This window comes from Anopheles merus, chromosome X (assembly GCF_017562075.2).
Source record: "Anopheles merus strain MAF chromosome X, AmerM5.1, whole genome shotgun sequence".
Lineage (NCBI taxonomy): Eukaryota > Metazoa > Arthropoda > Insecta > Diptera > Culicidae > Anopheles > Anopheles merus.
In genome coordinates this window covers 10,316,548-10,342,785 of record NC_054081.1, presented here as the reverse complement: position 1 = coordinate 10,342,785, position 26,238 = coordinate 10,316,548, and the positions used below count along the sequence as shown (strand labels likewise).

Genomic DNA, 26,238 nt, shown 5'->3' with positions numbered 1-26,238 from the left:
GTGAACCGATCGGTACCGAACATTCACACGAGTTGAGATCGGACGAAACAGCTACCTACACTCCTCCACCGCGGCTTCGGGAACTGTTCAATACACTTCTATCAGTACGGTAAACACAGTATTCGTTCGCAAATATCGTTTTCGATATTTGATTATTTTTATTTGATTATTTGATTATATATTTGATATTTTTTTATTATTTGGTTATTTTTTGATTATTTTTTATGATATTGAATTATCTTTTGAAACTTAAAAAGTTTTTGTAACGTCTTATAGCTGTAATCATCAATATGTAGTCTCTACAGATTATTTCGTGATGATTATCAGAATTTTCATAAAACTTTGAAAAATCTTCATGGATTGATGAAACTTTAATGGTTCTTGAATCTCAATTTTTATATATTCCGATTCAATCATTCAATTCAAAGATTCACTAAGATTCATGAAACGGAGCTACCCATCCCTACTTAAATCACTTAAAAACGCGAATCACCAGTTTGCTGTGGACACCTGTTGGCCGAAGGCCTTTTCGAGCTCACGATTCCCACAGGCTACCAAAGGCGATGTGCAGTACCGTTCACACACACAGCGCGAGCTTTACACAAGCACTTGACATATGACTTGACTTAAGTTGCGCTCGGTTTTTTTTTTGCTGGCATCAGCGTGAGGCGATGGGAAATGCGAAACAGGACAACGCGGTTGGTCGATCCAATCACGCTTCCCTCCAACTTGCGTGCACATGAAGCACTTCGGCACCTCCACTGGCTGATACGGTGACGTCCATCTGGTGTCCCTGTCGTTTACCGCTTTCACACGCTCCATTACTTCGGGTGTTAGGTGCTACGCACTTTGCGCAGTATGTCGAAATACCGGATGCGCGGCGTACCCCTGGGGCAAGCCGGGGCTGCGTTATCTCATCGGCGAAATTATTGATCGAGCGTGCTCATTAAAGATGCATTCGGTCTTTCTAGTTTTTAGTCTTTTATTTTACTGCGAAGAGCACTGGTTAAATGCAGATGATTTCGTCAGCCCAAGTGGGCGATGGATAAATAAAGGAAGGAAGAAAGTAAAGGTAATACTGAACAAATACTTTTGGTCTGCATCATTGTCATCGGAAGGAGTTGCAGCGTTGAATGCTTGATGCAGCGCACACAATTTTACTTTGTTCCTTTCCTTGAAATCTAGGGGTATCTCAAAATTTAGGGGCATCGCGGTTGACATATAGTAGACAACCCTTGTAGTGATGTGGAAGTCAGATTCATGAACCAAATTGAAACTATTGAAACCGTGCTAATAAGAAGATCGCAATATAAAGGTAGCACGCATATGTAATGTGTCTTGATGCTATAAATGTGATATTTTCTCCAAAGTAGCCTAAGAAGCTACTGCAATTTGCAACTGACTGCGTTCCGACATCAAGAAATAACTAGGCTCACGGGGATCTTCAACTTTTCCGCAGCGGGTAACATTTAATATTGGATGCTTCTTTATTTAACCTAACGTGGAAGCTTTCGTGCTGTCCGCAACACACTGCCCTTCCGCAGCTCTAGCTAAGAATGTCTGGAAAACGTGTTGCTTGCAAATAGCGTTGCATTGGTCGATGTAGCATCTCTCTCGCGCTCTTGCTCCAAGCTCCGCATTCACTAGCAATCATAAAGTGGACGATACATGTACAGTAATGTACGGCGAGTTTTTGCTGCTTTGGTAGCATGATCGGTGACAACGATAGCTGACTGTATACATCTATTTTTATATATAAACTATTTATAACCTCAAATTTGTTAACAAATCGTGCCGGCTGAGCTTTTGAAGCATTTAATAGCATGATGACTGATGAACAATGAAACAAGAAAACGCAACGTTCAGTTTTTAATCTACCTCTGCTTCTATTCCCTCATTAAACTATCTTCCTCGAAGGAAACTACAACAATAAACAACGCTGGTAACAGTAACAGCGCGCTCCGGCAGCCATCGAACAGGACATCAGACTCGGAAGAACGAATGGAATTTGTTCGTTTTGTCTGTCCGAGATGTCTAACGGTGCATCTCCATAGGGCTACAGACGTTTGTTGGAGTCTTATGTCTTTTTCGATTGCTGGCCAGAGTGCCGTGTACACCGAATCCTCATTTCAAGTGTTGTGCCTTCTTCGTTCCTCTGGGAACTCTACACTCGTAATCGAGCACGACACCAGTACCTTTGTACGGCTACTACACTCTAAGAGTGACGTTCTGGGGCCAAGAAGCGAATCGAGCTGCATACTACTAGTATTATTACTACCACTATCATTACTATTCTCTGCTGTCAGACCTATTCTCGTAGTTTGTCTACGTTCCCATCCGCTAGGGAGTTCCGGTCTTACTGCCACTCTGATCTGTTGTACTATATATACAATGCGATGGAGGTGAGGATCGAAGAGGAATTATAGCATTATTATGCCTTCCTCTCTGACTATCTCTCTATCTCTCTAACTCTCTCTCTTTCTTCATTTAGTTTGTTTTTGTTTGCTTTGGTCTCATTTCAGGTAAAAGCGAAGCAACTTTGCACTCACTTGCGTTCGGACGGCAAGTGAAGAAAATTGTCCATCTTAGAACTCTCGTGTGCGTGTGTAGTTGATTTTTTCTTCCTTCTTCTCTCGATTTTTTTGCCTTAGCTAAAGCACACGGGAAACTATCTAGCATTACGCCATGCTTGTTTGCACCTTCCTGAAGCCTACTCCAAACTTCTCACAGTGGTATTTCAGGTCATCTGATGCGGTTGGCATACTTGCTGCACTCACTGGTGACATGGTAATTCATGACATGACGCTACAAGAAGTCTCCAGTAGTTCAGAAAGTGTGACGGACAGCATCGGAGTCCCTGAAAACCCCTGCTGTAAAGATAAGCATGTCGAATACCTCCTGAGATGAGTTTGTCCGTGTGTTTTTGCCTGTACTGACGTCATTTGCCTGCAACGAGTTGCGGATGAGAATCAAGAGTTTTTAGAAATTGAATCTGACTGCTTGATGTTACCTTAGATAGTACACCTTCATTTTGATTAGGCTGGACGGCTAAGAATCGATGCGTAGTTGATTTCTTAGCTGTTGCCATTCACTTAAACGCAACTCACTGCAAACAGATAACTCAGTCTAGTATCCTATTTGAAAAAAGTGTAATCTGAGTGTCCGCTGTTATTGCTGCTGCTGCGAATGTATATGGGTGTGTGTGTGTAAGAGCTCCCATTGTCGCGTGATAAGTCGTGTGGTACAGGTTCTGCTTTAGCGACGAGATTTGTAAAGCAGATTGTCCAGGTTGAGCTTGTTCTTGTTCGGTAGCGGTGCACCGTGGCCCGGCCGGCCCCAGAAGCTGCTCCACGTCTCGAAGTGCTGCCGGCTCGTCTCGAACTCCATCGCCCGCACCGTCTCCACTTTGCGCTGCTTCTGGCTCATCTGATTGCACAGGTCGGTCAGGTAGCCGTCGTCCGTGCGTCGGGCCAGACTGCTGCAAGGGACGGGTTGCAGTAGTTGTTGTGGTTTGGTTTTGTGTTTTGTGTGTTTTGCAGAGGACGACATGGGAAAACAGAGATGGTTGGGTTTGAGGAGTGCCATCGAAGTTTGGATGAGGAGTAAACACAAAATCAAAATAACGGTGAGGAGGGGAAGACGTATTTGGAGTTTTTCAGAACTAAAAACAAACACATACACACGCAACTTGCACGTGGCTTCTAGTCTAGAATGGACCGTCCCACCTTGCTACTAACTATCTCACTGCATGGTACTGAATACAGGATTTCCCATGATGTACTTTTGGGTTCATCCCACGATTTTTTACTGCTTCCCATGTATTTTAGGATCATTCAAACGATTTATTGGAATCATCCCTGTGTAAATCAATATCCAAATATACTGGGAAACGCTTAATAGATTGATGGGGACGACCTAAAAATATATGGGACGCATCCAAAAACAATTCGGGAAACAACCAAAAAATCATGGTAAACCCTGTGAGCGAAATAATCCTGAACAGGTAATCCCTGAGATACGCGAGATCTGACACATCAATTGTTAGATGCAAAGTAAGTTATCTTTTGGTAGAATTTGAACAATCATTTACAGAGAAATTGTAATCTTCAGTAAGAACCATCAACGGCGGATTAATACGAGCAGACGCCTCAAGCGGTCACGCGAATGTAGGCATTTCTGAAGTGTCGAGCGGGAAGCTTTGTGAGGAATTCCTAACCAGAGAAGGGGTGAGAAGTCGCACTAAATATCCCGAGGCCCCATGCGGCCGCTTAGTTTGCGTAATGCTTAATCCGCCCCTGAAAATCATATCAAATAATTAAGATTTTGGGCTGAAACCCACGAGATTTAACTAATGCGTGAATTCCAGCTACGTGGTTTCTTCTAGTCCGTATTCTTAGTGTATCTGGGGGCAACCTGTATAGAGCGGCATATCCGCGTAGGACTTTACGACAAATGCAATGTAAATATAAAAAAAACACACACATACACACAGGTCACCTAATAGGAAGTTCGGAGAGGTTCTTTTTTGGAGATCTTGAGGAGATGCATTGAGGATATTAGGGAGATATGCTAGAGGCATTTTGAAGATCTTTTAGCACTACTTTGGAGATCTTTTGGAGAGCTGTTGGGAGGTATTTTGAAGCTCTTTAAAAATCTGTGGGGTTTTTCCTCAAGGAACTCTCAATGAGATGAGGGTTCAGTGACTGTAAAACAAAAATTGGATGTGGGAGGGAAAACGAACTAATTGGTACAGAAGACGTCTACTGCCGACTATTACCCGTTTGCGGTGTACTTATCGATCTTGGTGACGTCGGTCGTCCCGAGGCTAATGGGACGTGGTTGGGAGCGCCGTTTGGCGAGTAGGGGCACGAGCTCAACGCCGCCCGTTATCATACAGTTGCGCGTCGGCGGTACCCGCCCGCCATTGCGCCGCCCACCCCCGTTCCCTGCCTGTTGCGTCTGCTGCTGCTGCGTCTGCTGCTGCTGCTGCTGCTGCTGCTGCTGCTGACTTTGATTGCAGAGCCTCGGTACACGCCGATCCGCAGCTGGCTGCTGTGGCTGCGGGGCCGTCGCCGGCGGTGACTGGTGGTACTTGATCGCGTCCCGGGCCGCGCCGGCACTGCCACCGCCGACGCCACCGGTCGGCGGGCCCTGCTCCAGCGTGTTGCTGATGCACTGGCAGACGCACCGTGAGCAGCAGTTGGAGAAGCGCTTCAGGAAGCGGTTCTCCTCCTCCAGCTGGCGCTGCATCCGACTGACCAGCTCCAGGTCGAGATCCTGCAGCGTCTCCTTGTTTGTCCAGCCCATCGACTTCATGAAGTTGTGGCCGACGTTCTTGGGCGGACGCCACGGTTTCCCGCCCGGGCCCGGCTTCCCCCACGGGCCGCCACCGTTCGGGCGACCGCCCGCCGGCACCGGGCCCTCCTCCGCCTTGCGCGCCCGGTTCTCCTTCTCCGCCACGATCCGGTCCAGCTCCGCCCGGTACGTTTGCTTCTGCGCCGGCGACGTCTTGTACCGTAGCTCGTTGTCCACGTGGTACCGGTTCGCGTCGTTGAAGCTGATGATCGGATCGTCGGTCAGGCCGGTCACGATCTGGCCCGAGGCGCTGCGGATCGGCGCACCGCCACCGCCCGCCCCGACGCCACCCCGCGAGCGTCCGATCGGTACCGGATTCCGCAGATCCTGAACGCGGGGGAAAGAGGAAGAGGTGCAATGTGTCCGCCAGTTTCGGTTGGTTTGGGTGCCGCTCGCTTCGGCGATTGCTACTTACGTTCTTCGTCTCCGGGTACAGGCCCTGCAGCTGTATGTTGCGCATGCGTATCGTATCGTTCGGTGCGCCGCCGCCCTTCCGGCCCCACGGTGAGTAGCGCTCCATCACTTCCCGGTACTGGAAGAGGGGAAACTTTGTCGATGAATATTTAGTACCACCGGGCTTCCGATTCTGACCCCTCGCGCGCTTCTACTAACGCCTCTACTGCGCAAAAAGTACACGGCACGTAACTTAAAACTGTGGACGAGCCGTACGTTGCGGTTTAATGGTGGTTACTAGTGTGCGCAGCAGCTGTGGGAGTGTGTATTTGGAGAGAATGGAAGTTTGACTGTTTTTGTTTGATTGTTTTCAGCAAAGACTCTCAAGACGACTACAATTAAAAGCCAGTATACAGCTCAAGGACGAGCTTTCCATGTGGGGAAGCGTTCCAAGTGCCTCGGAACATAAACTTTGACTGTGTCAACTTAGCTGAAAGTTTAGCCAAACAAGGGGAAGTTTTTCGGGGAAAGACGTTTTCAGAAGTCCTTGAATGTTTCGATCCAGCAAGTCGGCAGTGAGAAGCGACAGAGGTACCAAAGGAGTGGAGGTACTAATGTTTTGCCTTTTTTCGCGGAAGACTTCTGCCCTCTGCCGCAAAAACAAAAGTAAGTTGATAAGCGCCTAATGACATGCAATAAAGGTAGTTATGATAGTTTAGTATAAACATATGGTTTAGGTAAACATTATCTCCAAGTTGGTGCCAGTAGTGGATCTAAAGAGACATATATATATACTAATATCTATGGACGTTCAGTGCGGAAGTCGGTAGAAATGGCTTATGATTAATGTCAAAACAACGCTATCCGGGGTTGCAGGGGATACTGTCACGAAATAGCGGTAGGGCATGGCTTTTGCTGCCATAACTGCCAGCAAACAGGCAAGGGCGTCGCAGTAACCTATCCTGACAGAAATATTAGTGCGTTTTATTATTCTTTCCTCTTTTTGTTTGTATGTGTTGCCACGGGGAAATGACAACTGTCACGCCAGGAATGTCAGTCATCCAATATTCATAATTCAAACGTTTCCGACCGCAGCCCCAGTTTTGGGGAATAATTTGTTTGTTTACTCGCTAACCTGATTCCGGCTGGTTCGGGTTGTTCGGGTAGCCCCTTTGGCCCCGCCACGAAATCAGGCCACCAGCTAGATGTTTGGCAAGGTCATTACACGGGGCTTTTATTGGTGGGAAGGGAAACGGACATAAATTGATTATCGAACTACGGCAAATGTAATGGGTCGATGGGGAACATCAAACATTGATACGAATCAATGCTGCTTTCGTATTCCCAATATTATGAATAAATGATGTTTAGATTAAGATAAATTGCATTAGCTTTTCTGAATAATATTACATCATTTTTGTTTGTCGTAGTTAAGTTCTATACACTACGCGCAATTCAAACCTTGCAAGTACATTACTTTACAGAGTTTTCCAAGTCATTGTCGAACGTAAAACATTGTTTTTCACCGCGTGCAAAATATTGCTCCACATCGATCTGACATTTCATTTCCATCATTTTAGTTTTTATTTCTTCAGCTTGATTTTCAACTTTTAATGGGCTGCTGTCATCGTTTTTTCACCAGGGTTTGAGGCCGAATCGCATCACCCGTTGACAGGTGAAGTGAAGAAAATCATGCTGATGAAATTAAAAAGTATGATGTTGAAAATGAAATAGTTGAAAATGATAGTGATGAGGAATTACTTCTAGCACGCAGTGAAAAACAATGTTTACATTCGAAAGTGACTTGGAAAACTCTGTATAGTACTTTTGTCATTTAAAAAAAACCTTTTGGAGATTGATCTAAGTGTATAAAATGTTAGAAAATTAACAAACTGCTTGAAATTTTCTAGATAAAACAGTTTGATACAGGCAAATTGGCCTGGAAAAAGTTGAAAATCATCGTTACAAGCAATACATGTCAAGGATATTTACTGGGTTTTTGACAAACATATTACAGTGATCAAGCGGTCAACGTGCGGCTCAGCTCTAAAGCCCGCTAAAAGTCTTTTGATTATCCTTGTTGGTTGTTTTCTTTATGAAAATTGATAACAATTGACAGTTTAGACTTGCCAAAATCCCATAAAGAGGTTTCTAAAACATTTACGAATGTTCATATCGTTATTTACCGCGCGCAATATGTTTCTCAACACCTGTCAAATGTTGTATTTGCATCACAATGATGTTTCAGTTCTTCCACATGATTTTCAACACGCTACTGTGCTGTGGATTGTTTTTCACAGTTCTTTGTGATGTGTTGAAAATCATGTTGAAGAACTGAAAAATTATGCTGTTAAAAATGCATTGTGTGACAGTTGTTGAAAAACATTGTGGAAGCGTTGAATACTGATGTTAACATTGGAAAGTGCATCGGAAACCCCTGTATTTGTGAACACCCTGAATTTATGTTTTTAATAAATAGTAATAAATTATGGATTCTTTCTATGGAACTGTGATTTTTATGATTGACCTGTATTTTCATTTCTAGAATGTTCATTATGTGTCTCATATATATGACAAATATATCCTAATAATATAGTATTGAAAAATATTCCAGCCTAATTGAAGAACATATGATAAAGTAATTTGCTTCATCGGTGTAAAGTAGGTTACTGTAACAATCTGAACTAAAATGGACCACTCTCGTGGTACAGCCGTCAACTTGTACGACTTAACAACATGCCCGTCATGGAATCAAGTCCTGAATGAACCGTATCCCCGTACGGTAGGACTGGCTATTTTGATATGGGTAAAGTGCACATCATTATTCACCACCTATACGATGATTTTCAACAGCTGTCATACATTGCATTTGCATCACAATAAAGTCTCCGTTTTTACACATAATTTTCAACACATCGCAAATAACTTTCAAATGCAATCCAGCTTGAGATGTGTTGAAAATCATGTGGACGACCTGATACATGATTGTGATGCTAATACAAATTTTGCAAACTGTTGAATAACATCTCACGAGCAATGAAAAATGTTGTTGACATTCTAAAATAGCTCGGAAAACCCCTGTAAGTGATCGAAAGCCAAGCCCCCACTAAGTCGGTACAGTCAGACCTTGACCGACAACGGTTAATGTGCCAAAGAAAAAGAAGAAGAAGAAGAAGAAGAAGAAGAAGAAGAAGAAGAAGAACAAAATCCAAACTTAATCGGTAGGGTAAATTCACAAAGTTTGCAAAAAAACATATTGGTGCTATTGTTATTGCACGCACTGTATGTCCTCCAAAAGAGGTATTTTTCTTGGGAGATAAAGCAAAAAGTGTGTGTGTGTGTGTGTGTGTGTGTGTGTGTGTGTGTGTGTGTGTGTTTGCGTTAAAAAGCACTAGAATACAGCTTCTGGCGTATTGCCGCAAACGATTCAAAAAAAAGCAAAACTGATTAAAATTTCGCCAGGATATTTTGGTTTTTTGGTTTGCTGTTTTGTGGCTGTGGTTGTGGTTGAACACGTACGTCAGACCGGCGGGTTTTTGGTTGCTTGCTGTCTTTGCTGCTGATTTTGATAGCGCACTGTCGCACACTCACGCACGAGCCGCGAAAAGCGAAGCGCACGGAACCGGGCTCAATCAATCAGCGCCTTTTCTATTCCTCCTTCTGCTTCGCCTCGCTGTCCAACCTGTTGTAGCCGAGGGTGGGATTTTCTCTTTTCAGTCTTCAGTACACTAGTGGCTCGCGCTGCGCCAAAATGTAGGCAACTGCCAGTGCGTCGCACCTCAGCCGCGCACTGCGTGTCTCGGCTGCCACCCCCCCCCCCCCCCCCATAAGCCGTCCTTACGTGGGATTGCTCCTTCGCACGGGATCGCCGCTCGATCAGCTTCCGGTTTTTCCAGTCCCGCAGGCTCTCATCGGCGATGCGCCTCCGCTCGCGCCGCTTCAGCTCGTCGCACCAGAGGATGGGATGGTCGGTGGGGTTCCGCGAGCCCATGCAGCGGTGTCAAAGCGCTGTCGCCCGATCTCACTGTGCCCTTTGGCGTGTGTGTGTGTGTGTGTGGAGCGCTGACTAGCTGACCGGCAATCTACCGCACATGGCGCGGATGTGTGTGAGTGTTTTTGTTCACTTTTGCGTTTAATTTTCCCGCCCCGTGCACTGTCAAGCTAGCGTCACAGGCACACTGACCCAGTTGCAGCGCGGCACCCAGTGATGCAGTGGGAAAACTTCAAACTGACACACACACACCCACTGACGCTACCCACGAACTTTCGCAAGGACTTCACAGCCGTTCGTCTATCCCCCCGGGGGACGAGCTTTGACGGTACCGATCGCACCCAGCGTCGGTGGAAAACTGGTCGCCCGTCAGGTCGCACCGCGAAACGGTAGCGCCAGCCCGCATTCAATGTAGCTGCATTCGTATCCTAGCTGTCTGTGTGTGTGTGGCACTGTAACGTAATGCGAGATTTGTGTGTCTCTTTCCGCTTACAGCCTGGCCCTCCCACCATCAGTGCGATTTGCATAACTTCAGTGCGGAAGGGGGGATTGGGGAAAAGTTAAAAAAAATTGAAGCAAAACAAGGGAAGGCAACCTTACCATTGGAAAAACATAAAACAAACCCACGTGGTACACACTACCACACACACACACACACACCAAGCCCCCTCCCGGTAGAGTAGGAGATTTTTGCAAACAAACCTCCACTCCTGCGGGTTTCCACCGTTCAAGCTCCACTAAACACGCTGAAGCGCAATCTTCGATCCAACATCGGGGCGAGCTTTGCCCTGTTTGTTATAAAGCCCTAGCGCTTTTCCCTCCCTTGCTGCTTCTTTCCCCGTGGCAAGCGTCTACGATTATAAATGTCGAGGCTGCTGCTGGCGGTTAGCTCAAACGCTGCTCGGACTGTGCCGTTTCGCAAATGGTTCGCTAGGAGATAACAACACGCAAAACGATGTCCTAGGACGAACGGTTAAGGGAACGAACCGGCTAAAGGGAGTGGTAAAATGTTGCGCACCACCAATGCCATGCCCGGGAAAGAGGTGAGCGGTTAGAAGGGTTAGGAACGCTGTTTGGTTCCCGAGGTTGAAGTGTATCTTTGGGGCCGAGTTGTTTGGTTTTAAGCAGCTCGGCCCTTCCTTCGGTGCTGTTACAATATAAAACAAAAATGCAAGGAGAAGAGGGGGAAAAAAAACAACTCCTTTGTTAGAGAAAGGAGCCACCTCCTTTCGGGCAGGAATGCGGAGAAGCACTGTTTCAAGGATTTCTCGTTCCCGAGTGACATGCAACGTGACAATCCAACGCGCCAAGGGGTAGAGGGATTTGTACGCATTTTTTTTTTCTCTTTCTTTTGTAGTTTGTTCCACAGTCAGCAACTGCTGCGTTTTTGTCGTGTAATGTGTGCAAGGTGTGTGTTTGTTAAAGCGCCATCTAGCGGCTTGTTTAGTGGCTTAGTAATTATCAGTATGTTTAGGTCGTTCCAAAGCCATTCTTTAGAATCATCGCTATTCATATTGCGCTAACACTTCCCGGTATGGTTTGTCGACCAGCAGAATCAGTTACTCGATCGGAAAAGGAGCTGTATCTGGTTCAGACCCGAACCAAGTTCAAGTCTCGTTCCACATCCCGAGCAGGTCTAGGTACAGTTTCAGGAATGGAATAAAATCGGTGGATATTTCAGGACCGGTATGAGTTTAGCTTCAGTCCCAGGACCGGTATGGGTTCAAGACCAGTTCTAGAGCCTTTATGGGTTCGTGATTAGTTCTAGGATTGGTATGAGCTCATGATAGGTTCCAGGACCAATACAGGTTCATGATCAGTTCAAGGGGCGGTATGAGTTCGTAATCGGTACTAGGTCCGGCAAGGGTTCAATATCGATTTCAGGACCGGTTTAGGTTCAGTACCAGATCCAGGACCAGCATAATGTCATAATCAATACCTGGACCGGTATAGGAACATAATCGGTTCCAGGACTGGTACGGGTTCAAGATTAGTTACAGGACCAATACAGGTTCATGATCAGTGCCAGGGCCGGTATCGGTTCATAATAGGTTCCAGAACTGGTATAGGTTCATTACCAAGGTCCAAGAACAATATAGGTCCATTATCAGTTCTAGGACAGGTATGAGTTGGTAATCGATTTTAAGTCCGACAAGGGTTTAGGATCTATCATTGAACCGGTATAGGTTCAGTATCAGGTCCAGGACCGACATGAGATCAAGATTGGTACTAAGACCGGTATAGGTTCATGATCGGTTCCAGGACCTGAATGAGATCATGAGCAGTTCCGGGACCGGTATAAGTTTGTAATCGGTTCTAGGTTGAAATTCGATTACGCTTCAGTATTGGTTCCTGGACCGTTATAGGTTCAGTATCAGGTCCAGGACCGTTATGAAGTCATGATTTGTTCGAGGACTGGTACGGGTTAATGATCAGTTCCAGGACTGGTATGGGTTCATGACCAGTTCCAGGGCCATTATAGGTTCATGATCAGTTCCAAGACTGGTATAGGTTCATAATTGATTAGTTCCAGGATCAATACAGGTTCATGATCAGTTCCAGGGCCGGTATCGGTTCATAATAGGTTCCAGAACTGGTATAGGTTTATTACCAAGGTCCAAAAACAATATAGGTTCATTATCAGTTCTAGGATAGGCATGAGTTGGTAATCGGTTCTAGGGTCAACAAGGGTTTAGGATCAGCATGAGGATTAGGATCAGGTCCATGACCGGCATGAGATCAAGATTGGTACTAAGACCGGTATAGGTTCATGATCGGTCCCAAAACCGGTATGGGATCATGAGTAGTTTCAGAACCGGTATGGGATCATTTTCGATTCCGGGATCGGTATTGGTTCAGTATCGGTTCTAGGACTACTATGGGTTCATGATCAGTTCAAGGACCGCTATAAGTTCGTAATCGGTTCTAGGTTCGATAACGCTTCAGTATTGGTTTCTGGACCGGTATAGGTTCAGTATCAGGTCCCGAACCGATATTAAGTCATAATTTGTTCCAGAGCTGGTACGGATTCATGATAAGTTCCAGGACCGGTATGGGTTCACGACCAGTTCCAGCGCCAATATAGGTTCATGATCAGTTCCAGGACCAATCTGGGTTCAGAGTTAGTTCCAGGACCGGTATGGATTCATAATTAGTTCACGGACCGGTATGAGTTTGTAGTTGGTTCTAGGTCCGGTAAGAGTTCACTATCGGTTCCTGGACCTGGTATGGTTTCAGTATCAGGGCTAGGACCAGCATGAGGAAATGCTGTGTTCCAGGACCGGAATGGGTTCATTATCAGCTGAAAGACCGGCATGGTTTCATGATCAGTTCCAGTGCCAATATAGGTTCATGATCGGTTCCAGGACCAATATGGGTTCAGCATCAGTTCCAGGACCGGTATGGGTAATGTATCGGTTTCAGGACCGGTATGGGATTGGGTTTGGTTTTAGATCTCCTAATGGGTCGTCATCAGTTCCTCAGTTATTGTCATTCAGTTATTTATTTAGTGGATGGACTGGCTGTCCCCTTTTTGTAGTGCCTGTAAAACGTTTACAATTTTAACCACATGCAAGATTAGAAAAGGATAACTCGATCACAATATCACGGGACAAAAGTTCTGCCGCCGAAATTCCACGTTCAGAGACGTCCGTTACAGCGTGAGATGAGCAGTAGAGCGTTTTTAAACAGAAAGTGTCCCGTAGCTCACGTGTCATATTAGCGACCAGTCCCAGCAATCGGTTGCACCTTGCCTACAACATGGCTAAGCTGTATCTGTAGAGCCTCGAGATACGAGAAGAAAAGTGACAAAACATGTTTTAGTACTTTACAACATTTTCACAGCAAAATGGTTCTTAGAATAATTATAACTCTCTGCCATCTTCAACGTTGGTCTACCACTTTGGACTAAAAAAGACTTTACGTGCTGGGTAGCACTGTGCAAACTGGCAATTGAATCACGAAGCGTTTCAAGCGTATACTAGGATGCATCAATACTGCCAGCTACTAAGCATCAAGTAACGTAAAAAAATAGAGAAAAAAAAACAAAAAAATCGGTTTACACCATATGACTGACTTTGTGGTTTATTGACTTGCGCCTGTCTCGTGTGCAGCTTCACCTTCACACTGTTTTTCTTACCCCCCCTTTCTCTGACCCATACACGTGTCAGTGTGTAGCATATGCATGTATATTTATTGTATATGTAAATATATGTATAATATGTACGGAAAATGAGCTCCACAAAAAAAACAGGCAATACAATTCCTGTTTGATTCCTTTTATTTTTTATCCTATACACGCACACGCAAGCTAACATTTCAATTGTATATTTTTATCCTTCTCCCGTTCTTGCTTTTGCTGTTGCTTTGTTATTTTGTTACAATTTTTACTTTGTTTGAGTGTGCAGCCTCACCTCTGTGCGACACACTGGACTCGCTGGGCATTCGTTTCAGTGTGTGTATTTGTGTACATGTTTGCTAGCGCTGATTAAGTCTAAGTCCAGCCAACAAGTCATACAACCAGATGATTAACAGTTTGTTTTTCTAACACCCTTTGCACCGTGCGATTAATAATTGTTTCATATACGCAAGCGTTCCTTCCGTCAATGTTTGTTTGTTTGTTTTTATTTATTTTTTAATTATATGCACACAATTTCCCTATTATTCACATCATAGTAAAAAAAAAAAACAAAAAAGGGCGCGTTTTATAGGTGTATTTGCTAATATATGTTTTTAATTGATATTTTTCTCTTTCCAAAAAGCTTCCTTTACTTTATTTTCCTTATGCAACAACGCTATTTACGACACGTGCTTTACACAGATTACTCAAATAAAAAGAAAAAAAAAACATTAGTTAATCGAGAGTGTTGCTATCGAAAACAGAGTAAATCAAACACGCACGCACTTGCTTTGATTGGCCATTTCCAGTAAACTTTGAACATTGTGTGTATGAGAGTGATCGTTATTAAATCTGTACTTCAGGTTATAAATTCTTTATTAATTCGACGAGAAGGTGGAAACAAAATGTACTAAGGGAGCTGTGACCACGGTGAGCAACTTCACTAACTATCGGCCTGCCAGTGCAACCAAAGGGGCAAACCTGAACACCGAGAATACAAAAAATAAAAATATATAATAAACCCACGAAAGGATTCGTTACAAAAGTAATGCAATGGACCCGATTGTTAGACTGTGGCATTAAAAGAAGGGGGACGTATTAAATATTAGATACTATGTACAATTGAGGTTCCCGAAATCTTGATTGTCGGCAAACGAGTTGGTCGCTCCCGTGCCCTCTGCCGGTGATCGTTGTGAAGGTACACAGTGATTCTCATAGTTGTGGGACACTTCTTTGACTTTTTCCTATTGGAAGTGAACTACATGTGTTGGAAAGTGGACTCTATGCCACACCTTTTGAACAGGTTCCTTGAAACCTTGAAATTCCTGTTGGATTTTTCCATTAAGTGTACTAGAGAATCCAATTCCCAATAAGCTAAGTTCATTTCAAGTAAGAAAGAGTCAATAAAGTGTCCGACAGCTATGAGAACTCCTGGAAAATCCTGTAGCATATGTGTGCTTTCTCTCTCTCTTTCTCTCTCTCTCTCTCTCTCTCTCTCTCTCTCTCTCTCTCTCTCTCTGTATACTCGCTTTTCACTCTCTTACATTTGTGCAACTGGGGACAAACAAACAAGGGATACACAATTACAAAAAAAAACATACACACACCAAAAGCACACTAAAACTCACGGAAGCATAATTATAAAGTAATTGAGCAGACGTTACACACCGCTAATGGGCATGCAGAATTTCACTGAGGGGGGTTTCGAATCATGCAATGGAACAGTTCAATCGATTTTGGGCCAGCCTTTCCTTTTAGCGTTTTATAGCACTTGCACACTTTTTTTTACCTCTTGGATAATCTATTTGGCCCGTCACGGGAGGAACTCTCCAAACATTTTTGTAGAATTTCGCATCTTTTTTTTCTTCGCTGGGTTGGGACAATGTGTCAACCGAACGGGAGGGAATTTTGCAGGTTGGAGCTTTAAAATTGTCCGTGATAACAACCCAAATACACATTTTAGACATTTATTTTTTCTTTTGCTGATTTATCGTGTTTGAGAGACTCCACGGCTAAAGAAAGCGAGTTTGAATTTTCCAACAGCTTGCAAGCTTGCAAAATTCCCATTTTCGGGTAGCCACAATCCAATTACAATTTCTACAGCGTTCCATTATCATTAGCTTGTGTTTCGTCACTAGAAAGGAAACATTACATTGTTTGATGAAAATAGTTACACGTAATAGACTATATTTATTTTTTTAACCCTTTACAAAATCAGCATTATAGGCTCTCGAGGTCCGGCATGCGGCCCGTTAACCGTGGAGTTTGAAGACACCCCTGCCCGAACCGAATTGAACTAACTATTCCATTGCATGATTCGAAGCCCTGTAAATCAGTTTGACGCTACAGATTTCCTACTTTCCCTCGTACCATTGCTTTATCGTACACATCTTCCCTCGCTGCTCGTCTTCTCACTCTCGCTGTTCTGTTTTTTTTTTTATATGTCTCTTTTACATTCCTCATTATCCCTCTCTCTCTCTCTATCTCTTCTTTTATTATGCATTATTCTAGCTGTTGTCCGAATCAGCGGTACTTATTTCGACCGTTTGCGGTTTTGTGATCTAATTACTAAGCTGCCACCATCACCCGGTCTCGGCTACCATCAAAACGGTAACTAAGCGTTCTTTTTTTTTGTTTTGTTTGTTTTTTGTTGTTGTGTGTGTTCTTGTCCCGTTCCTACGATAACAGTATTCGTTGGTTTGTTTCCGTTTACCGTCTCGATTGGGGCGTTGGATTGGATTGTATGTTGCGTTTCGGGAAGATTTGTGCTAACATTTGACCGCCTGTTCAATTGTTTACAAATCGTGCTGCCATGTTTTCTTCTTCTTCTTCTTCTTCTTCTTCTACCCAGGTGGGCCGGCAGGGAAGTAGCCTATGTACAGGACGCATCTGGCATGAGCAAACGCTTGGGTTTGCCGGTTCCAAAGCTGTAGCTCTTTGTATGTATGCAGTGTATAATTAGATGAAACGGGGACACGGTTAATGTGTTGTGCAGTTGAGGAAAAATTGGGAAACGCTCTACCGGAAAACACTCTTTCTCGCACATACGCAGACACATTGGGTTTGGGTGTTTGGGTAGTTGGGTAAATAAATATACTGGTCGTGTCGGGGTGGTGAGCTGAAAATTATTTGGTAATGCTAAAGCAAGGCTGTAGTAGAGAGATAGAGAGTCAGAGACAGCGAGAAAAAGAGAGCGAGAGAGAGAGAGAAATATGTTTGAACATGTTTGTGTTTTAATTTGCCCTTTCTTTTTGTAGAAAAAAAATAACAAAAAATTATATCATTTACAGTAAATTATTTACGATCAGCTTTCTGCCCAAACAGGCGCCAATTTCTGAATAAAAACATAAATGACTATCCTTTGCCAAAAAAAAACCGCCACTGACTTAAGCGTACACACTCTCATGCTCAGGTCGAACGTGTATCACCATTCTGTTGCGTTTGCGCTGCACTCGCGCATTGCGATTTTGCCTTCTTTTTAAGTTAGCTGCCACACAAAACCCTACACACAAACACACGTCACGGAAAACAAAACAGTGATTAGTTAGAAATGCACACAAACCCGTGTGTCCGGTAGTTTTACCCCATCACCACCATAGAAAGAGTACGAGAAAGGAAGGAAGGGTTCCTTGTTTGCAAAAGAGATGGCCTTGCGATGCGTGCAGGCACTGATTCGACCCTTAACACTACGCTATGCATATGATTAGTCCATCTAAACGTCTAAACCGTGTCTGCTGCGTTAAGGCCGAGCGTTTGCTGTTGCTGGTTGAATGGAAAATTTCACCGCCCGTCCTGATGGTGGCTGGTATTTTCGATAATTTTTGCTATATACTTTGCTGGTGGTCTCGTTGCATTCATTTTTCTACGATTCCTGAGGCTTTTCTGCAGTGTTATGTATGTGTGTGTGTGTGTGTGTGTGTGTGTATATGATATTGCTTACATTAGCATTTCCACCGCTACCCGCGTTACCGCTTGTGTTGTGTGCAAACGCACTGCACTTTTATCTTCTTACACGTTGCTCGCGGCACTGTCGACGGTTCAGGCGTCCCAAGATACCCGTTGGAAACCTTTTTTTCTTGTTTGCAGGTCGCGTGCGCATATCTATGTATATATATATATGTAAGCAATACGGAAAGAAGGCTCATCGGCGGTCTTGTTTCTGTTGTTGATGTGTTGTTGTTTTTTCTTCTTTTCTTTGTCGTCGACATCGATTTGGAAATTGGTTCGAGAGGTTTCGCTCTCTCTCTCTCTATCCCTCTCTCTGTGTATCTTTACGGGATCCGTGCTCTACGTTTACTTCATCCGGTTGAGCACAAAGTCGCCGACCACGATCAGACCCTTCTGGTAGGGCGACTCGCTGATCTGGGACGCGAGCCGGAGCGCCTCGATGCAGTGCTTGCGGGCGAGGAAGCGCGTCTGCTCCAGGCCTTGCGATTGGTGCACCAGCTCGTACGCCCGCTCGACATCGCCGGGTTCGCGGAAGCGGCGCAGAATCATCGGGTTCAGCTCGGGGAACTGCAATGGAATCAAAGGTTTAATTTGGTTTTAATTTGGCACGCAGGTTGTGCATTGCAATATGCGCTGATACCTTCTCGCAGGCGAACAGCACCGGTGCGGTGGCCAGGCCGAGCTTCAGGTCGGCCGCCGCCGGTTTACCCATCGCTTCCGAGCTCGACACGAAGTCGAGCAGATCGTCCACGAACTGGAAGGCGAGCCCGAGGTTGCGCCCGTACTGGAAGCTTAGCTCGGCCATCTGCTCGTCTGCACCGGACAGCACAGCAACCTGCGAAAGGGGCAGAAAAGGGCAAGGGGTGAGTAGTTGATGTCACTAGGATGTAAATGTAGCGGTGTGTGGCGCGTGCCTAGATGTAGTAACACTATGCAGCTCATCTAAATCATGTTTAACACTCATGGTCTCTACAATACTTCAAGATTGAGTTTGGACTTTGCAAATAAAGGAGACAAATGAAATAATCCTGACAAATACTTCCTTTCGTATTTTTTTCTGTAGAATGTCTTGGCAACCACTAAGCTGCCCCAACGTTACTAAGAATAGTACACAGAGCAGAGAGCGAACTCAAGTCTTCAAGACGGCACTCGAAGTCCAAAACGTTAGTGACACTTGACTTGACACTTGAGACGCTCAGACATGACATGATGTGTAATAATGCAAAGCAAATTAAATTCTTGGACAAAGACTTATTAATTACGAGTTTTATAATACTAACAAGCCGGACTCGTAGTACAGTCGTCAACTCGTACGACTAAGTACAATTATGGAACTTCAAATTACTCGCGGCAACCTTGGTGGAAATGAAGAACAAGGAACTATAATTTTTTTCCATAAATGATAGAGGACATTGCCCAACTGAATAGAGTTGGGTTTCATGCATCTTTCGCTGAGATTCATTCATATGAATTCATATGAATCATCAGCGATGAGTGAATCGAATCTCGAATTGAATTTCCAAAAATTCATAAAACTCTAAGATTCATAAGCCTCCAAGGATTCATGAATCTAGAGAGATTTTTGAATCCTTCAAGGTACATAAATCTTCAGAAATTCATGAATGTCTAGGGATATATGATTTTGAAAACATTGAATTTCCACGATGTACAGTGGTTAACTCACACGACTTAACAACATGCCCGTCGTGGGCTCTAGCATGGACCGTTTCCCCGTAGCAAAACAAACTATTAGACTACGTGGTACTTGCCAAGAAGTCTCGGAAGCTTTATAAGCTGGCACGCCAAGGTTGTAACGCCAAGAAGAAGAATAATAATAAGAAGCTCAGGCTCTTTAAATCTTTGGAGATTCCACTTCAGATTTTACCCAACACTACAACTGAAGTCTGACTGTGGATCTCTGGATCTATGGAGTGCAAACTATGGACCTAACTCTTGTTGATCGCAGGCTCCTGCAGACTGCATCACAACCAATTATCAATATCTTTTACACCACAATGCATTTTTCCACCACCTTTGAACCATGCTGGGATAAAATCCCAACTCTGGCGGCTAGCAACCATCACTCGAGTACACCTACCGCCTTTAAGCTGTTGGCTATTAACGATGCCGTCTTCCTGTACGTCTTGGTGAAGTAGTGCGCGAAACGCTCGTTTTCCGTTTCCTTTGAGCCCAGCTGCATAAACTCGCCCTGGACCAAATCTGTTAGAACCTGTTGGAGTAAAATAAAGATAATAAAGATAAATAGTACAAAACTCAGGGGAGGAAAAAAGGATTTAAAACATTCATCTAAAAAGTCAGAAGATTGCGATGAGATGAGAAGCTGGAGATGACAGAAGATTATATTGGAGTGAATAATATCAAGTAACTCTTGCAAAATTCATATAGACAACAAAAATTGTTAGCTGTATTTAACTTCTTTGTTCATATGAGTTCCATTTAATATAAAAAGGTAGGAATTAGATATAAAGATATACAATGGTTGTGTGTCTATTTAATAGAATAAATAAATAAATGAATAAATAAATAAATAAATGATTTGATGTCCCAGATAGTTCAATGTCATATAAAAGCTCTCCTCCAGGTATTGGAACGCATCTAGCTCGCCTATAAAGCATCATACCGTTGAATTCAGGTTTTTTGGACGCCCTCGGGGCACTAATGGGTTGATGGACTGGTTTAGCCCATCATGCCATCCACAGTATGTGCTAATTTCTGCACAAAACTGAAACGACCCTCACAATATACCTGCAAGCGTGTGCACACACACACACGCTATACCTTGCTTCTGCGATCTAATGAATTCTAATAAAGTTCCGAAGAAGCTAGTAAAAGGAGCATCGAGTGTGATGGTACCCAGGGAGAAGTAAACAACATGATAACAAAAGCAAAACGAAACAACAGGAAAAAAAACTTACATGAGATGTACACAAATATGGCCTATGATTCATCCCCTACCAATACAACAACAGTACCGAGTGGTCTTTTTACTTTAATTACGGCAAACGACACACATCGAATGTCCACAGGAAACACCACCCAGGATGACAGATGGTCACATACTACATGTCGTCATGTGCAATGTTGATTTTGGCTACCTTTTCACGCTTCATTGTTTGTGGGGAAAAAAAACATCGCAACAAAGTAATGGCTACTTCGCTTCCTACTAAATGAAACGATTTGCTTTTGCTAGAAGCCCAACTCAACAAAAGAGCGCTTTGTTTCGGAAAGAGAGAGAAATAGAGAGAGAAAGACAGCCGAGTGCGATATGCATCATCTAGTCACATTCAATTTTTGTAGTACATCCGGTTCGAAGGACTATTTTTTGTGTTCCTTGAAAACTCAATGTCACAATTACTGAAATCAAATTATCCTTTCAAATAGGTTCGTCGCCACAACCATCTGCTCTTGACACTTACCCACCTCTATTATGCTATAATTGGATAACATTTATACCACATTTTGTACGCACGCCACACGCCAGTCGTACTTGAGCACCCGAGTCGTCCAATAATTCGGCGCGCTAATGTGTGTCTATTGTTTATGTGTGCTGCAGCAATAAAAAAAAGCAAAACTACCACATGACCGTGAGAACTTAACCAATCTCACCACATTTGTTTTGCATGATTGTTTGTGTGTGTGTGAGCAATCACATCTTGAATTAACGCAAACACCGAATGCAATACGAATTCGATGATGAGATTGTGATTTTTCCAATTGGTTTTGGCGCTGCGTGACAAGTCCGCGCTATGAGATTCGAGAGCAAACAGACACAATCAATCCGTTTCACCAACCAACGCACTTTGTGCACACTAGTATCTCGTGCCCAGAGAGTGGAGCCCCGTAAACCCCAAGTCTGCCCCCCCCCTTCCCCCTTAACAACCGTGACAGGAAGGTCTGGGCCACGAACGAGCGCAGCAAACACTGTGTTTGCCGTACTAATTAGCAAATTGAACCGCTTCCACCGAGTAATACACACAGTGCGTTTGTGGTAGAAACTACTGCGACAACAATGTAGCTGGCATGGCACCACTCGCTCGTGCCAACCGTGATCCCCCGTGAGCGATATTGAGTAATCGGTCGTTCGTGTTTAAAAATCCGCGCACCAAGCGCTTGCAGCAGCGGAGAGACGACGCGAGACCCGGCCCGGTCATGATAAATCAACACGGGCATACAACGGCGACCATCATCCTTCCCTTATGCTGTCCTTTCCTGCACAAATGAAATAAAAGGCGGCTTTCCCTTTTCAGACCCCCCCAGGTGAGTGTTTCTAGAAGGAAAAGACAAAAACCAAATCAAAAGCGATGCAAGCGAATTGGAAAATTGGCACAATTTGCACGTCACAATCGCTCACGCACAGCCGCCGCATGCAAGCAAGCAGTGTTGCGTTTGCATTCGGATGTTGTTTTTCTTCTTCTTTTTTCTCATCCGACACACACACATTCATTCACACTAGCTACTAGTGGCAGCATCATCTAGCGCCAAGGTCGCCGCGCGCGATCACTTTTAACGCACAGGCATAGAAAAGACCGTTATGTTGCAACAGCGCGAGAGCAGTCCGGGAAGGCCGGAAGAGAAGGCTGCGAATGTGCTGTGAGTTTAGCCAAGGGCCGGATGGTACCCATATGTGGGTCAATGATTTTGTTGGTGTGTGTGTGTGTTTTTTTTTCGTTTTACATCATTATCTTTTTTGCTTTTCATTCTCCGTCGCTGATTTTCTGCAGCAAAACGGCCGGTGGCAATACAGGCTTGCGGGGGTAGGGTGGGGAAAATTGCAGCACCACCAGCTGTGCCTGCTAGCTTTGAAGCATGCTTTTGATGGTCGCCACTAATCGTGATTGTTGATGATTAGAAAATTAAATAGATTGGTGGAGCACCAGCACCGCCAGCTAGCCCAGCTGCCCCACACCGAAACCGAAAACCTATCGACCGTAACGCACCGTACGGTGCAGGAAGTGGGGAAGTTGTAGTGAAGGAGGAAAGGGTCTAAACTACGACTATTGGCCTCTTTTATATTATAAGCCAGAAAGCTTGAAATTTCAGCCTGTCAGTGGAACAATTTTGATCATACGGGTTGTATCCATGTGACAATTACGGTACGCCGTATTGAATTTCAGCAATTGTTTACAAACAAAGATGCATGTTAAAATTATTTTATTTTCTTTTTTCTGTTTGAAATGAGTTTAAGTACTTTTATTAAATTAAAAAAAAGTCGATCCAAATAATGTTTAACCTTTCCTGGCACAATATTTATGTTTCAGCAAAAACAATTAAATCCTTCATGAGCTAACCTGATCGTGCCCGCTACGATTCGGCGTTTGTTTACATATTTTCCAGGCTGAAATACAGGGTTTACCTGTCAAATAAACAACTTTTCACTTATTTATAACGATGGTCTTTTTGAATACAGGTCTACTACTTGATCTCACGTCAATTGGTGAAAGCAACCCCTTTACAATTTAATAACACAATTGTCATCTTCGATTGCACCACTAGTAGGAGCTCGGAATCGAACCTACCCAATTCCGATTCCGTGTTTGGAATCAATTCCGAAACCGGATCCGATGCTGGAATCGATTCCGATTCCGGAGTCGATTTCGGAACCAATTCCGGAACCGGTTCAGGAGCTGATTCCAGATCCGATTCCAGAGTTGACTCCGGAGCTGAATCCAGAGTTGAAGCCGGAGCCGATTCCCGAGTCGATTCCGGAATCGATTTCCTAGTCGGTTCCGGAATCGATTCCGCGATCAGAATCGGCCCCGGAATCGGAATTGACCTGGGAATAGCAATTTGCCCCGATTACGAAATCAGAATTGACTCCAGAACTAGAATTAGCTGTAAGTTCTTGAATTTAAAAAAAAAGTAGCTTAAGAAGCGAAATCAGTCCGGCGATCTCCATGAGGATGGATCTTTTACAAGTAAATTTTTATTTTTTTTTGGGTTATCAATACGTAGTATGATTTGATCCAAACGCCAATTGTTATTGGCGATGTCAAAACTAACTCTGTTTAGAAGCCGATTCTAGGAGCCAATTTCGATTCGAGAACCGATTTCGATTTCGGAACCGATTCCGATTCCGGAATTGATTCCAATTCCGGAGCCGATTCTAGAGCCAATTTCGGAACCAATTCCGGAGTCGATTCCGAAAACTGATTCCGGACCTACTATCCGGAATCGATTCCAGAAAACTGCGGAGCTAGCCGTAATCGATTCCGACAAAAACTTTAAACGTCCGTTATGGCAAGGTTAGTTCTGTGAAGCAAATTGTTGCAAAAACAAAACGGATTCAAACACATTTCTATTATTCCAACAAGATGCAGACCATGCCTTACGTTCCAAGAAAAACTTAATATTAATTTTGTTATTACTGCAAGAACCACAACCAACTGTGGCGCCTCTGACAGTTGTGCATTCGAAGATGACAGTTGTTTAATTAAATTAAACAGTGTAGCTTACACCAACTGATTTGAGATCAAGTAGCAAGCGGAAAATTGTTTATTGAATGGGTAAACCCTTTAATTTAGGCTGAAATAGTGAGGCTAGTCTTGCCAGTGGTTTTGTATGGAGTGTGGACATGATTTCAGCCGCCAACTGACAAACGTCATATGAAAGAGTAGAATGATATCGTAAAAAAACCCCGTTTGCGAAGAAACAAAGAAGTATTCTAATTTTTTGCAAATTTTTCTGTTTGCAATAGGTTTTTAAACTTTCCATACAGAAGCAAACAGGTTTTTATCATTTTCTATCAAAAAGGTTTTTAATTCAGCATAAAATATCAATCACTCATGCAGCTAATCTGATTGACCGCCGGCGACGAATCGGCGTTTGTTTACTTATTTTTTTGCGTGCGGTTTTGTATGGAGTGTTGAGATGATGTCAGCCGCCATCTGTCAAACTCAATATATAAAAAAGTGGTATCGTGAAATCCCTTCATTATTGTGATTTTATTTTGGTTCCGTTTTTTCGTTCGCTCTTCACTCTTCGGCTATAGTGGTTTTGTTTTCTGCTCCCATCTTGCACGAGAAATGTACAGGGTTTCCAGCAAATCATTTAGCGTTGTGTGCTGTCCCAATACAGGGTTTAGCAAGTCATTTCCACTTGAGACATCGCAAAATGACCTGCCAAACCCTGTAAAATATGCAGCACACGGCGCAAAGAGGGAGAGCGATAAAAAGAATACGATCAAAAAGCGGTGGTTAATAAATACCAGTAGACCAACAAAAAAAGCTTTTCCAATTACTACACTCCGAAGTGTTCTGCTCCATTCCTTTCGGTTTCGCAACCGTCGCACTGTGTGTGTGTGTGTGCACCTTCGCGGTCGCGCGAATCCAATTTCGTTCCCATTCACCGAGCAACGCCACCGAGCGACTACACACTGTCGGCAGCCGTATAAGCGGGGCTGGGATGCAGTCGGATGCAGTCGTGAAGCTGCAGCACGCATACACACGCAGAGAACACGGGGGGGGGGGGGTGCACAGACGCACAACAGCGCCATCGGCTCGCGAAATGAAACCGAAAGTTCGGGAAAGATTTACAGCGAAGCTGGGCGCGCTGATGCTAACGGTGGTGGCGGGCACACATCGTGACAAACGGTAAACGCGCGCAACCGCTACCTTGCACCAGCCAAGAAAAGGGAAGCCAAACACTGGCCGCTGTGCAAGTGTGCCGTTAAGCGTTGTTTGACTCACGCTGGTGCAGAGCGTAAGATGCGCTCACCGTAGAATGTAGCGAATGTTGTAGGAGTGTATTTGTTTTGGCTTTGGTTTGTTGTTTAGTGAGATTTTTGTTTTTAATTATATTTTACAACATCGCATCTCTGAAGCATGTTTTATGATTGGTTTCAGCTTGCAGAAACAGTTAGTTGTTCAAATTATTTTTGTTTTTAAATTTTACAAATTAATATTAACACGAGATAAGACAGGCATTTCAATGTAAATTTACTCTAAATGTGTATGATCGACATTTAATTATTATTATTGTTATTATTTTTGAACCAATACTTTTATCGGGCCATTGACGGCTTCATTGAGCATCAAATTGCTTAAAGTGATACTTATAATATAATAAATTTAAATCAAAAGATTCTATCATAAAGGTCTATCAGAACATTTAGTCGACGAAACATACTTTACAGTGCGTTACTTTGTCGGTAAATTGTTCTCGTACGCTCGGGGCAAACATTTGAAACGCAATAATCATACCACATAATTAACTCAAAAATAATAATAAAATAATTGTCGTAAACAAATAGGCATAAAGAAATGCTCGAAAAGTGCATGAATGCGGCACAATTGTTGCACCATTTAGTAGAGAATTCAGAAATATTTTCATGCGGAATCATTGGCGCATATGAAAAATAGCTGCAATTAAACAGTATCGCAAGTTTCAAGTCAAATAAAATATATATTTTAGAAAA

General features: G+C 43.8%; 2 protein-coding genes across 12 annotated transcripts in view; both read right to left on the bottom strand.

Annotated features, from left to right (window-relative positions):
* Window positions 1–283: 283 nt before the first annotated feature.
* Window positions 284–10,312, bottom strand: LOC121596090. Of its 6 annotated transcripts, XR_006005245.1 has the most exons (5): window positions 9,590–10,311; window positions 5,771–5,902; window positions 4,778–5,682; window positions 3,011–3,478; window positions 284–2,946 (listed from the first exon to the last, which is right to left on the bottom strand). XR_006005245.1 is itself a non-coding variant. In XM_041920747.1 (4 exons), exons 1-4 carry the CDS (start codon window positions 9,737–9,739, stop codon window positions 3,256–3,258), a joined length of 1,407 nt encoding a protein of 468 aa, XP_041776681.1. In that variant the 5' UTR covers window positions 9,740–10,312; the 3' UTR covers window positions 285–3,255. The 6 variants fall into 6 exon arrangements, 5 of the variants coding, with proteins under 5 accessions (XP_041776681.1, XP_041776669.1, XP_041776686.1 ...); XM_041920747.1 differs by having other exon boundaries at window positions 285–3,475; window positions 9,590–10,312; XM_041920735.1 differs by having other exon boundaries at window positions 285–3,478.
* Window positions 10,313–14,286: 3,974 nt separating this feature from the next.
* Window positions 14,287–26,238, bottom strand: part of LOC121588296 (all trans-polyprenyl-diphosphate synthase PDSS1-like) — a 56,822-nt gene continuing 44,870 nt past the window's right edge. For all 6 annotated transcript variants that reach the window (XM_041906054.1, XM_041906063.1, XM_041906090.1 and 3 more), the window contains exons 7-9: window positions 19,903–20,034; window positions 18,445–18,639; window positions 14,287–18,371 (exon numbers count right to left, since the gene is read on the bottom strand). In XM_041906054.1, the coding sequence (XP_041761988.1) occupies window positions 18,150–18,371; window positions 18,445–18,639; window positions 19,903–20,034 (549 nt within the window). In that variant the 3' untranslated portion in view covers window positions 14,287–18,149. The remainder of the gene's footprint in view (window positions 18,372–18,444; window positions 18,640–19,902; window positions 20,035–26,238) is intronic.